This window comes from Anomaloglossus baeobatrachus, chromosome 8, assembly GCF_048569485.1.
Source record: "Anomaloglossus baeobatrachus isolate aAnoBae1 chromosome 8, aAnoBae1.hap1, whole genome shotgun sequence".
NCBI classification, from domain to species: Eukaryota; Metazoa; Chordata; class Amphibia; order Anura; family Aromobatidae; genus Anomaloglossus; species Anomaloglossus baeobatrachus.
In genome coordinates, this window is record NC_134360.1 from 98,402,213 (window position 1) to 98,416,631 (window position 14,419).

A 14,419-nucleotide genomic window follows, 5' to 3' on the forward strand; every position below is an offset into this window, starting at 1 on the left:
TGTGCCTCTTGGCCTCTGGCCCTCTGTGCGTCTGTGCCTCTTGGCCTCTGGCCCTCTGTGCGTCTGTGCCTCTTGGCCTCTGGCCCTCTGTGCGTCTGTGCCTCTTGGCCTCTGGCCCTCTGTGCGTCTGTGCCTCTTGGCCTCTGGCCCTCTGTGCGTCTGTGCCTCTTGGCCTCTGGCCCTCTGTGCGTCTGTGCCTCTGGCCCTCTGTGCGTCTGTGCCTCTTGGCCTCTGGCCCTCTGTGCGTCTGTGCCTCTTGGCCTCTGGCCCTCTGTGCGTCTGTGCCTCTTGGCCTCTGGCCCTCTGTGCGTCTGTGCCTCTTGGCCTCTGGCCCTCTGTGCGTCTGTGCCTCTTGGCCTCTGGCCCTCTGTGCGTCTGTGCCTCTTGGCCTCTGGCCCTCTGTGCGTCTGTGCCTCTTGGCCTCTGGCCCTCTGTGCGTCTGTGCCTCTTGGCCTCTGGCCCTCTGTGCGTCTGTGCCTCTTGGCCTCTGGCCCTCTGTGCGTCTGTGCCTCTTGGCCTCTGGCCCTCTGTGCGTCTGTGCCTCTTGGCCTCTGGCCCTCTGTGCGTCTGTGCCTCTTGGCCTCTGGCCCTCTGTGCGTCTGTGCCTCTTGGCCTCTGGCCCTCTGTGCGTCTGTGCCTCTTGGCCTCTGGCCCTCTGTGCGTCTGTGCCTCTTGGCCTCTGGCCCTCTGTGCGTCTGTGCCTCTTGGCCTCTGGCCCTCTGTGCGTCTGTGCCTCTTGGCCTCTGGCCCTCTGTGCGTCTGTGCCTCTTGGCCTCTTGGCCTTTGGACCGCAGGGGCCTGTGTTCTGGTCTTCCGCCTCTGCAGCCTTGCGCCTCCCTGGCCTTGCGCGGGGCCTGGCGCCTCGGGCTTCATGCTTCGCTTCTGGTGTTCCTTGCTGCTCCCTTCTGGCCCTGCCGTTCCTGATTCTCTCTCCTGGGTGCCGTGCTTGTTCGGGCGCCCCTAGGTTCTTCCGTCCCGGCCAGCCCTCCTGTCACGGAGTCCCTTCCTTCCCCCCGCGTCACAGGACTCCCCTTGCCGGTGTGTTTTTTGTCGGGGCGTTGCTGCCTTCCCGTCCTTGCTGCGCTGTAGGCCGCCAGTCCGCACCCAACCTTGTGGTCGGCTGTGGATGCTCTTCCTGCCCTCCCTTTCTCCCTCCTCATCTGCTGTATTCCGTTGTCCTCTGTTCTGCCGTTCTCCTGTCGGGAAGGGTTATGGGTCTCTCTGTCGGTCCCCTCCGGGTGCCTGTTTCTGCCCTGGGCGCCCTGTTTAAATCCCGTCTTGCGGGTTCTGAGGGGTTGTGCGCTTCCTTCCGGCTGGGGGCCGCTGCCAGGCGGTCCGTATACCGGCTCTCCTCCCTGGGGTCTTGCTTTAGGGTTGGGCGCCCTACCCTTTGCGCCCTTCAAGCCTCTCTCTGTCATGTGCTCTTTCTCCCTTCCTTCCTTTCGCGTCCTTGATTGGGGGGGCGCTGCCCCCCCTGGGTCAATCGGCGGCCCCTTGGCGGCTGGATGGGTCTTTTGTTTTTTGTCTTTCAGGGTTCCGGCTGTGCTCCTCTGGTGTCGTGCCGTCCCTTGCCCCGATGGCTGTGGGCTACTGTTTCCCTCGCGTCTGTGGTGCAGCCTGTTCTCCTGTCCTCCTCGGTGACGGATCGTTCTCCTGGGAGGTGGCCTCCTACTTGGTGGCTGTGGCGGATGTCTCCTCGACGGTTTTGTAAGGCTGTGACCTGGTCTTCTCCTTCCTCTTTTCCGGGCTCTGCCGGCTGGCCTTTGGTTCTTCCACTGACCTTCCATTTGGCAGCTTGGCTCTTCACGTGGTTATCCCGCCCTCAGTGTGTCTTCTCTCTAAGTCTCTCGTGGGTGCTGTCGTGACGAAAGGAAAAGACTATATTACGTACCGGTAATGGGATTTTCCGGAGTCCACGACAGCACCCTTTACACCCCTGCCCTTTCTTTTTGTTTTTTCTCACGCTTCGGTGTCCTGGGATTGGTCTGTGTTATTTACTAATTCTTTGGTGGTTCCTCTCCCGGTCTCTGCAACCAACTGATGAGGGAGGGGGACCGCCCCTTTTTATCTGTAGGTTTCCTGTCCTGAAGGGGGCGGATCCCTCTCTCGTGGGTGCTGTCGTGGACTCAGGAAAATCCCATTACCGGTACGTAATATAGTCTTTCTCTCTAGTATTGCTCACAAATTTGTCTAAACCTGTGTAATTGAGCACTTCTCCTTTGTGGAGACAATCCTTCCACCTCACAGGTGTGGCATATCAAGATGCTGATTACACAGCATGATTATTGCACAGGAGTGTCTAAAGGTACCGTCACACTAAGCGACGCTCCAGCGATCCCACCAGCAACCTCACCTGGCAGGGATCGCTGGAGCGTCGCTACACGGGTTGCTGGTGAGCTGTCAAACAGGCAGATCTCACCAGTAACCAGCCCCCAGCCAGCAGCGACGCGTGGAAGCGATGCTGTGCTTGGTATCTAAGGTAAATATCGGGTAACCAACCCGATATTTACCTTGGTTACCAGCGCACACCGCTTAGCGCTGGCTCCCTGCACTCCTAGCCAGAGTACACATTGGGTTAATTACCCGATGTGTAGTCTGGCTATGTGTGCAGGGAGCCGGCACTGACAGCTTGAGAGCGGCGGACGCTGGTAACGAAGGTAAATATCGGGTAACCAAGGAAAGGGCTTCTTGGTTACCCAATATTTACCTTGGTTACCAGCGTCCGTAGAAGCCGGCTCACTGCACATTTAGTTGTTGCTCTCTTGCTGTCACAAGCTTTACAGCGGGAGAGCAACAACTAAAAAATGGTCCAGGACATTCAGCAACAACCGGCAACCTCACAGCAGGGGCCAGGTTGTTGCTGGATGTCACACACAGCAACATCGCTAGCAACATCGCTGCTACGTCACAAAAATCGTGCCTCAGCAGCGATGTTGCTAGTGATGTTGCTTAGTGAGACGTGGCCTTTTAGGCTGGCCACAATAAAAAGCCACTCTAAAATGTGCTGTTTTACAGTGTTGCGTGGTTCTGTGGAGAGGGATAAGAAAACCAGTCAGTATCTGACGTGACCACCATTTGCCTCGTGCATTGCAACATATCTTCACATAGTTGATCAGGTTGGTGATTGTGGCCTGTGTGAAGTTGCTGGATATTGACAGCAACTTGAACACGCTATCATATACGCCAATCCAAAGCATCCCAAACATGCTTAATGGGTGACATGTCCGGTGAGTATGATGGCCATGCAAGAATGGGAGGTTTCCAGGAATTGTGTACAGATCCATGCAACCAGGGCTGTGGAGTCGATAAGCCAACCATTCGACTCAGGCTCCACAGCCCTGCTTGCAACATGAGGATGTCCATTATTATGCTGCAACAATGGGCTTCAGGAACGTGTTACGGTATCTGCATTCAAAATGTTCCTGTGCTGGTTGTCCATATTATATATCTGCCCATACCATAACCCCACTGCCACCATGGGACATTTGGTTCACAACATGGATGTCCGCATACCGCTCACCCACACTGTGCCATACATGCAGTCTATCTGCCCTGTACAGTGAAAACCAGGATTCATCCATGAAGGGAACACCTCTTCAACGTGCCAGATGCCATAGAATATGAGCATTTGCATACTCAAATTGGTTACGACTACAAACTGCAGTCAGGTGTAGGCCCCGATGAGGATGACGAGCAGCAGATGAGCTTCCCGGAGACTGTTTCTGATAGTTTGTGCAAAAATCGTTTTGGTATGTAAACCAAATTTTCCAGCACCAGTCCGGGCGGCTGATCTCAGACCATCTTGGAGGTGAAGATGCTGGATGTTGAGGTCCTGGGCTGGTGTGATCGTGAGGTCGGTTGGATGTACTGCTAATTTCTGTGGAACTCCTTGGGAGACTACTTATTTTAGAGAAATGAACATTCAATTCACGAGCAACAGCTCTGATGGCCCTTCCTGCAGTCCGCATTGCAGGCTCCCTCAAGACTTGTGACATCCGGGGCAGTGTGCTGTGTGATAAAACTGCACATTTTTACAGTGGCCTTTATTGTGTTCAAACAAAGACAATATTCATGCGGTCTAATGAGAAACTTGATATGCCACTCTTGTAAGGTAATTTATCTTGGCAAAGTAGAAGTGCTCACTAACACAGATTTAGACAAATTTGTGAAAAATATTTGTGAGAAAGTCTTAGATCTTTGAGCTGAGCTCATAAAAAAATGGAAGCAAAAAGTGTTTTATTTTTTTGTTCAGTGTATGTTGGAGCTGACGTGAGCAGATAATCACATGGTTAAAGAAATATAGCGTGGTGATATATAGTATCAATGAAAATTTTGGACTCGCCTGTGCTGCTGTAGTTTGCCTTGTTCTTATTAAAATGTGCATATTGCAGTTTCAGACTGAAGGCGGCAAAACCACAAAGAAACACATATGGAAATGAAAATATAAAACAAGCAAGAATGTGTTTATACATTACATTGATAAAGTATCATTCCCTTTTACTCTAGCACTATTACACCCCATTGGCATTCTGTTAGGTAGCCATCTCAGACATCTGGAATGGATTTTTAAAGGGAACCTGTCATCAGAAATTTAGCTATAAAGCTAAAAGTTCCCCCCTCTGCAGCTCCTGGGCTGCATTCTAGGAAGCTTCCTATAGATTTTGTGTCACCTTTTATCCCAAAATAAACACTTTATAAACTGGTACCTTTTCGTATGTAAATTTCTTAATTTTCCATGTGGGCGGGCTGCCTGATGTACGTTGCTGTTCCTCCATCATATTGACGCCGCCCCCGAACGCTGAATTTGAAAGTTCAGGACACCGCCCCTGGGTGCCCGTGGTCCAGCGCATGCGCTGTTCCACTGTAGCGGTGCCGTGCACTGTGTGCACGTGCGACCGCTGTGACGCTTTGCGCGGGCACGAGGTTATGGGCGGCGCTGTTAGTGTCATCAGTAAGTGCCGCCCATAACCTCGTGACCTCGTGCTGAGCATGATGGGAAGGAGGGGACGTCCGGGCATCATTCCTCCAGCGCTTGCGCATAACGCTGGAGGAATAGGGGAAAGTGCGGTCACGAGGTTATGGGCGGCACTTACTGATGACACTAACAGCGCCGCCCATAACCTCGTGCCCGCGCAAAGCGTCACAGCGGTCGCACGTGCACACAGTGCACGGCACCGCTACAGTGGAACAGCGCATGCGCTGGACCACGGGCACCCAGGGGCGGTGTCCTGAACTTTCAAATTCAGCGTTCGGGGGCGGCGTCAATATGATGGAGGAACAGCAACGTACATCAGGCAGCCCGCCCACATGGAAAATTAAGAAATTTACATACGAAAAGGTACCAGTTTATAAAGTGTTTATTTTGGGATAAAAGGTGACACAAAATCTATAGGAAGCTTCCTAGAATGCAGCCCAGGAGCTGCAGAGGGGGGAACTTTTAGCTTTATAGCTAAATTTCTGATGACAGGTTCCCTTTAAGTCTTTAAAGGGGTATTCCCAGCTCCAAGTTCCTATCACAATATGTAGTAGCATCTGTAGTAGTAGTAATATTAGCAAATACCTCCAATTAGGCAGGTAGTACAGTTCTGATATTGCCATGTCTCTTACCTCATGTGCACAGTATTGCAGCTTGGGTATCCATGGATATGGCCACAAGCAACAACCTGTCTGAGTGAACAAAACCATGGATACCAAAGCTGAAATGTCCTTAAAATGTGGTAAGAGAATGGTGTTATCAGGAGAAATGTACTACATTTCTAATTGGAGGTATTTGCTAATATTATTACACCTACTACATATTGGGATAGGATCTTGGAGATGGTAATAGAACTCCTTCAAGGGTAACTCGGTACTAGCAATTTTGAGCACCTGTTTGGTGTTTTACATTTAGGCTGGGGCCACACGGGGATTACTGCGATCCCCTCGCATGACACTTGGCTCTCGCTGGCAGTACAGCAAAGCCGAGTGTCCCTGCGACTGAGGGGAGGGTCGGCACGGAGGGGAGGGATGGATTTCTCTCCCTCTCTCCTCCGTAGCCGGCTTTTGCCATTCTCTCACTGCACTCGCGGTGTACCGCAAGTGCAGTGCGATTTTTTTTTTTTTTTCTCACTCCATTGACTTGAATGGGTGCGAGAGAAACAAGACTCGCATTACAGTTGCAGCATGCTGCGATTGTTTTCTCGGTCCGATTAGGGCTGAGAAAATAATCGCTCATGTGTGCTGGCACATAGGCTAATATTGGTCCGAGTGGAATGCGATGTTTTCTCGCACTCCACTCACACCGTTTTTCTCACCGTGTGTCTTAGGCCTTATTCTGGAGTCCAACTCCTCCCAAAACATCTCACTTGTGTTGGAACTCCATCCATCACCATGTTGGTCACATATCCCTTACATAGTCTGCAGGTTTTGTTTTGGGCCTTTGTCTTATTGTAAGGCTGGAGTCACTCTTGCATGTGACTTGCATGAGGATCACATCGCACTACCCGGACCGGGTGGCTTCGCTCTGGACAGGAGCGGGTCAGCGTCATCTATTTCTAGATAAAGCTGTCAGGAGAGCCGCCGGCTAGTCCAGGCAGTGTATTATCACATGCAAGTGTGACTCTAGCCAAACATAAATGACGGTGCCCGATGGGCTAGCAGGGCGATGCACATTGCTCTGGTAGCTGCTGTAGTAGCCATGCTGGGTAAGAGTGCCTTGAATTTGCAATACATCCCCAGCAAAGCACCACCAAACCTCGCAGTCCAGGCTTCATAGTGGACACCACACTTGTAGAAACCTTCCTCTCACTAAAATTTTGACCATCAGACCACAGTACAGATTTCCATTGATCTAATGTCAAGTCCTTAGGAGACTTGTTTGGGACATGTAACACATTTTTGTCTGCGGCCCTCAGTATTGGATGTTTTGTAGCAATTCAGCCATAAAGGCCTGCTTTTCACAGTCTCCTCTAGATAGTTAATATTTATATGTCTGCTATGTGATGTCTGTTCATAGTTTATTAAGGCTGTTATTTAAGTGCTGTCAATCTGAGATTTCTGACTGTGGAAACGCTGATGAACTTATTCTTTCCACTAGAGATAATTATTGATCTTGCCTTTCTGAAGCAGTCCTCATTACAACCAGATTCTTTATAGAGATTGATGGTTTTCATGACTTCACTTGAGGAAATCTTCAGGGTTCTAGCAGTTTTTCTTATAGACTAATCTTTATATAAAGTAACGATGGACTGTTGTTTCTCTTGACCTAGTGGAGTGGTTCTTTCCATATTCTGGCTTAGAATAGTGGAATAGGCTCAGCGCTGTATGGCATGATGTACGAGAACTGTCGCTACAAAACACACCTGATAGTTGCAAACACTTTTCCTAAGGTTGGTGGTTCCACAGATGAATTGTTAATGAGTATACCTGTACATTGGAAGCCATTGCAGTGGACTATCAGATGCTGTTGCTTGAGAGAATGACAAGGGAGTGTAAAGTGTTATAGTCAGGCTATGTTCACACATGGTGTTTTTGCTGCGTTTTTACATTGTTTTTAGCTTGGTCCCAGCACTCTCTGAGATTACCTACAGTGTTCTCCTGACTGGTTTATGAACCGCTCTGGTTTTTGCTGCGTTATTAATAGAAAGAAATGTCCATTCTTTTCAGTGCTTTTATCTTGGTTTTTCACCCTATTGATGGGTGGACTTGCAGATACCCTGGATTGGCGGGTCTAACCGGGTTAGTAAAAAAACTCTGTACCGGGCGCTCCTTGACTTCCCAAGCTGCTCATTACCTTCATTGCATAGTCACTACTTTCCCTGCCCACCGGTGTCTGTGATTGGTTGCACTCAAATGCGCCCCAGCCTGTTTGACAGTACCTGCCTGCTACCAATCACATACCCGGTGTGTGGGTCTATCATACAGTAAAAATAAATAAATTTAAAAAAAAAAAGGCGTAGGGTCCCCCCATGTTATGATACCCAGCACATATAAAGCCTACGGCTACAGGCTGCAGCCCCCAGCTGTATGACTTTATGTTGGCTGTGTATCAAAATAGAAGGGATCCCATGCTGTTTCTTTTTAATTATTTAAATTTTAAAAAAAAAAAGTGCGTGCCCCCCAATTTTGATACCCAGCAAAGATAAAGCCCAATAATAGCTGGCGGCAGGTATTCGGAGGCTGGGGAAACCCATGTTTATAGCAGACTGCAGCAGCCCAGGATTCTCGCTTCCATTAGATGTGACAATCCCGGCGCTTTACCCGGTTCTTCCCAATTGCCCTGGTGCAGTGGCGAACAAGGTAATTTAAGGGGCTAATGTCAGCTCACAGCTGCTACTAAGCCTTAGATTAGTAGTGGCAGGTGTCTGAGACCCCCCCCATTACTAATCAGTAAGTGAATAGAAAAAAAGAAATAAACTCAAACACCGAAAAAATCCTTTATTTGAGCTGATATACAAAAAAACCTCTTTCACCACTTTATTAACCCAAAAAAAACCCTGCAGGTCCGATGTAATCCACACGAGGTCCCACGACTATTCCAGCTCTGCTACATATCTTAAGTCACAGAGCGCAATCATGGAACACGACTGAGCGCTGTGAGATTCAGGCAGAGATTGAGCCGCGCTTAGGTGATTTGTGGTCACAGCTGGTGATACTTTTGACCTCAAATAGCCTGAGTGACGTCACGCTGATCACGCGGCTCATTAATTCTCTGCCTGGAGCTCACAGCGGGCAGTCATGTTCTATGGCGCTCACTGTGAGCTGTATGTGTAGCTGAGCTAGAATTGTTGTAGGCCCTAGTGTGGATTACGTTGAACCTGCCAGGGTGTTTTGGAGGTTAATAAAGTGGTGAAAGAGGGTGCTTTTTGTATTTTATTTCAATTAAAGGATTTTTTTTGGTGTTTGTGTTTTATTTCTTACCGCTTACAGATTAGTAATGGGGGTTCTCATATAGACGCCTGCTATTACTAATCTAGGTCTTAATGGCAGCTGTAGGCTGATATTAACTCTTTATAACCCCGATTGCCACTGCATCAGGGCAATTGGGAAGAGCCTGGTAAAGTTCTTCGATTGTCACATGTAATGGATGCAACAATCCTGGGCGGCTGCTATTTTTAAGGCTGAGGGGCACCCAATGAACATGGGTCTCCCAAGCGTGAGAATACCAGCCCCCAGCTGTCGAGCTTTATCTTGACTGGGTATCAAAATTGTGGGGGAGGGGGGAAACCGGGCGGTTAGGTTTTTGTTTTTTGTTTTTTATTTAAAACAAAAAAAAACCAAACCGCTTGAGGTTCCTCCTTATTTTGTTACACAGCCAAGATAAGCACACATGGGGGTTGCAGCCTGTAGCTGTATGCGTTATCTGTGCTGGGTATCATGGGGGGGGGACCCTGTGCCAATTTTTTTTATTTATTTATTCTTGCTGTACGATAGACCCGCAGACAGTCTGGGATTGCAGTCAGCCGCTGTCACACAGGTTGGGGGCGCGTCTTACTGCAACCAATCACAGATGCTGATAGGCGGGGAAAGCGGTGAATATACATGAGGCTAATGAGCGGCCCCGCAAGTAGGAGGCGGGCCGCGAGAGCAGGTAGAGCGACGCCGGAGACTGGTAAAGTATAGCATGCTTGCTTTCTTTTCTTTTTTTTTTTCCCTAAACTTTTTTTTTTTTTATTATATTTACCAGAGTGCCGAACCCAGGTCAATCCCAGCCTGGGCCCAGGTCTGGACTTGGTCCGGCTATCACAGAAGTGCAAAAAAACGCAGTAAAAAAAGCCATAAAAACCACACGAAAAGACTGGCTAAAAACACAGAAAACCACCAGGAAACCCTCAGGAGACTTATGCCACAAGATCAGGTTCTGCTCAGGGAAAAAAACGTCCAGTGTGAACATAAATAACAAAATCCATAGGGATTACTTACAATACGCCCTTCTATATATGTAGGTAAGAAGCGCAAGGAGCATACTCCAAGAACACATGAAAGAAACAGGAGAAACAGGAGTATAAGTGCTACAAAAATATTTTATTGAGAGACACTGTGGCAATAAAAACCCTTATGGTTAGAAAAAAAGAAGGAAGAAAGTACAAGGTTTTGTGAAAAAGTGACCCAGGATAAAAATTCAGCTGACATAATCATATGTCCAAACAATAGTTTCACAATATAGAATATTGCACATAGCCCATATAAATACAAGAATGCAGAAGGTTGGACACAAGTTGCATAAAAAAGTGCGTGTAAACGTGCCTGTATAAATAGAGGTAAACAATGACTGGATGCGCATTAAAGAGCTAAAGTGCTTAAGTAAAGGTACACATACCAGCAGAGTCTATTAACAGCAAAATACAGGCATCAAAGTAAGCGGTATTAATTCCTGGGACCTGGAAAAACACCCTACGTACGTTTCACATGAGTGAGGTAACCACCAGCTTCATCAGGGGAAGAAAAAGACAATAGTACCAGGATGTGCGGTGCGCTGCTTTAAATCCTCCGCTTAATTACATGATACCGGTCACCTGATTACACAGTCATACATCCACCGGCTGCCTACAGCGGCATATGGTCACTGTCATCCTGCACCGCAAATCCAGCCGTCCGGACACTTCACGCATGTGCGGGCGTCATGGAGAAACCATGACGACCGCGTACGCGCAGAGGCCCTAAGGACGCCGGAGATAGAGGACGGTGGTAGGGCGAGCTTGCACGCATGCGCTCAATGTGTGAACATAGCCTCAAAGGGATGGACTTTCAGGAATCTTAGGTGTCACACATACTCTGGTTTGTGTCATATGCATTTTGGTACTCCTTATTTTCATTTTTTTTTTTACTTTCATGGTTTTGCGGTCCTCAGTCTGAATGTACAATATACACATAACAAGGAAAACCTTTGCATGAAATGGCCTGTCTAAACGCTTGACCTATAGTGTAGGTTTGCCAAGATTTGCTTCAGAATATATCAAAAAGTGTTATGACAAGACTAAATTAAAGCTTTTTCAAATTGAAAGACAATTGCTAAGCATATTATAAACTAAAAATCATATCTTGCTCATGATGTGCTGCTACATTGAAGCAATGCACCAAAGTGCAAGCATCGCGCCAGGTAGCACACGCAATGGAGGCATAGAAAAGTAAGACATTTCAGTAATGAAGGGAAAAAGAACCCAAAATGTGCATTCCTCTTCTGTGCTTTCTTCATAGGCAGCGACTGGCGTGATGCTTGCTCTTACCTTGCTGCTTGGCTCAATTGTAGCAGCACATTACAGTAGCTTAGTGCCTGCCGACTCTTGAGCTGAGCTCATAACTAAGTTTACAATTAAAAATTAGAAAGAATTTCTTTTCTTTTTTTTATTTATTTTTTTTTTTTAACAGGGCGTGAAAAGTCACCACCATCGAAAGGATCGTATGCAGGATCTGATTGACATAGGTTATGGCTATGACGAGACGGATCCTTTTATTGATAACTCTGAGGCAGTAAGTGTAGTTTTCTCAGTTCTAAAGTTATTGTAACTGCAAAAAACTGAGAAAAATATATATATGTAAACACGCCATTGGCGCCCAACCCCAAGAAATATAGGAGCCCATAAGTTAGTTGCCAAATTTAAATATATATATATATATATATCTTAATTAAACTAGTTTGTCAAGTTGGTTTTTTTTTCTTGGTTTTTTTTTTAAACTGCCAGAAAGCAATTGATGAATTAAATAGCAAAATAATTCACTGCTTCAAGTGCCCACCTGACCAGTGTTGCCGTCTTTCTTTTTTCAGTTGTAGAGATAATGTTTTGGCTACCTGACCGCATTGGCGACTTGCCAGCCTCAGTGGTCATTACCATTGTTTCTGAGGACAGTGACTGACTGCAGCAGTTACCTGACATTTGTCGAAATATTATTTTTGCATGGTCACTGACAGTGCTAGATTGATTCCAAATTTACCAATTATCTTAATCTGCATCCTCTGCTTTCTGATTATTTAAAATAATCTTGGAAACTCCTTTTGTATTTAGTAATATAGACCCGCACCCCTATAGTCACAATCAGTGGCCTAATGTACACCTCCAGAGTGCTGGACCACACTCAATATAAGGTACACAGATTTTTTCAGTCGACTTCCTGTTGAAGATTTTACACATGCAGAGTGAGGCCCCCATCAATCTAAGATACAGTGTCATGACCTAGAGCACACATCCAAAACCCCCCATAGTCTTATCCCTGCCTAAGTCCTCCACCCCCACAGTAGGGATATCCTTCGTCCTGTGCCTAACAGTAGTGATGTCTGGTTTCTGCGGCCTCCTCTGCCCCCACATACACATCTGCTTGTGTGCTGAAGCATACAGAGTTGCAAATGACTATGAAGCTCAATTTTTTTTCTTTACACCTCCTGTAAATTTTCGGTCACATTGGTGACCATTTTGGTTGGCACTTCGAGCTCCCATTCACCAGCCAGAAGTTGATGTATGTATGATGGTATTAGTGATTATGGTAAAGTGGTGTGACCATTGAAGTTAGAAGAGCTACTGTGTAAATCAAAATCCCAAATCCTGCACACTGGCTGCTGGGCCTTTTTTTTTTTTTTTTTTTTTAGTCTGACTGTTTTTAGGAAATTTACATGGACAGTCACCACATGAACAGTCTTATGTATTGGAGCATCTGACTGGTAATGAAGGGAGGAGGAGCGGGTCAGCTGTGACATCGTCTGTTATAGATGAAACCTGTATTATCATCTGTGAATAGAAGTGTCCCCTGTCAATAAGAGCTGCTGCGTATGACAGACAGGATGGTAGTATACTTATGAGAATTCACCAAACGTATACAGGGCTATGTGTTTCAACATCAAACCAATGCCTTTCTCAGGTTACTAGTGTCTGTCCTGTGGAACATTTCCCATTATGAAGAGTGATATGCCTCTGTAAGGAGACTTGCAGGCCATGCAGTGCTCCTCTGGGAAATTAAGTATGTAATTGGCCTCTTCAGAAAGAAGATTTAATCTCTGGCACCAATCTATTGAATGTAAGGGTACCGTCACACTTTGGCGACGCTCCTGCGATACCACTAGCGATCTGACCTGGTCGGGATCGCTGGTGCGTCGCTACATGGTCGCTGGTGAGCTGTCAATCAGGCAGATCTCACCAGTGACCGCCCCCAGCCAGCAGCGACGCGTGGAAGCGATGCTGCGTTTGGTAACTAAGGTAAATATCGGGTAACCAAGCAAAGCACTTCACTTGGTTACCTGATATTTACCTTGGTTACCAGCGCACACCGCTTAGCGCTGGCTTTCTGCACTCCTAGCCAGAGTACATATCGGCTTAATAAGCAAACCGCTTCGCTTATTTAGCCGATGTGTACTCCGGCTACGTGTGCAGGGAGCCGGCACTGGCAGCCCGAGAGCGGCATACGCTAGTAACCAAGGTAAATATTGGGTAACCAAGCAAAGGGCTTCGCTTGGTTACCCGGTTACCCGATATTTACCTTGGATACAGCTTACCGCAGGCTGCCAGACGCCGGCTCCCTGCACATTCAGATTGTTGCTCTCGCTGTCAAACACAGCGATATGTGCTTCACAGCGGGAGAGCAACGTCCAAAAAAATAAACCAGCACTGTGTGTAACGAGCAGCGATTTCACCGCAGGGGCCAGATCGCTGCTCAGTGTCACACACAGCGAGATCGCTGATGAGGTCACTGGTGTGTCACAAAAACCATGACTCAGCAGTGATCTCGCTAGCAATCTCGCTATGTAAGAAATACCCCTAACAATCCTGAAGGTCATTATTGACCCTTTAACACTAGAACTACTGGACTCGTGACACATATAGAAATACATGGTGCAAAGTAGTCAAAATGACTACCTCAGTAGTTCTAGTGTTAACAAGCCTTGCCACATGACTTTGGATAAGAAGCCAAACCAGAAACTTTAGGATTGTTACATCCAATAGATGTCGTCATATCTCAAACGCTTTTCCTTCTGACTCCCAGTCATCTAGCCAAATCAGATCTCTGGCTGTGCACTGATTATGGCAAGCACCCTGAAACATGTATCTACAATTGAAATTTCTGGTTTGGCTTCATATGGCAAGGCTAGTTAAAGGGTCGATATTGACTTTTAGGATGATTACATTCAATAGATGGCACCAGAGATCAAATCCTCTTCCTTCTGAAGAGATTGTTGGCCTGAGGTAGAAATCTGTACAATATTAACAGTTCTAATATTTAATTTCTTATGAATCTACTATATACCGGTCTGTTGTACTCAGCAGTGCTAATATCACTGGATTTGCACATCCCTCTAAGGTGAGGGTACTGCCGTATGCTCGCTCTGCCAGCCTTCATCATCTCCACTTGATTCAGGATTTTTATACTATGAAGTGCCCTGCCTATTTTGTCTATCTAGTCATTTCTCTGACAATATGGCATCTTGGTGAAAACTATTCCTGAAAGGACAAGGGGT

The 14,419-nt window shown here is 47.2% G+C and overlaps 1 protein-coding gene across 2 annotated transcripts in view; it reads left to right on the forward strand.

Moving 5' to 3' along the window:
- UBN2 (ubinuclein 2) overlaps nucleotides 1-14,419 on the forward strand; it is a 228,306-nt gene that overhangs the window by 54,532 nt on the left and 159,355 nt on the right. Inside the window, exon 3 of one of the 2 annotated variants that reach the window (XM_075321912.1) lies at nucleotides 11,347-11,448. The exons of the other annotated variant lie outside the window; for it this stretch is intronic. Within the exon in view, the coding sequence (XP_075178027.1) occupies nucleotides 11,347-11,448 (102 nt within the window). The remainder of the gene's footprint in view (nucleotides 1-11,346; nucleotides 11,449-14,419) is intronic. 2 annotated transcript variants of the gene reach the window in all.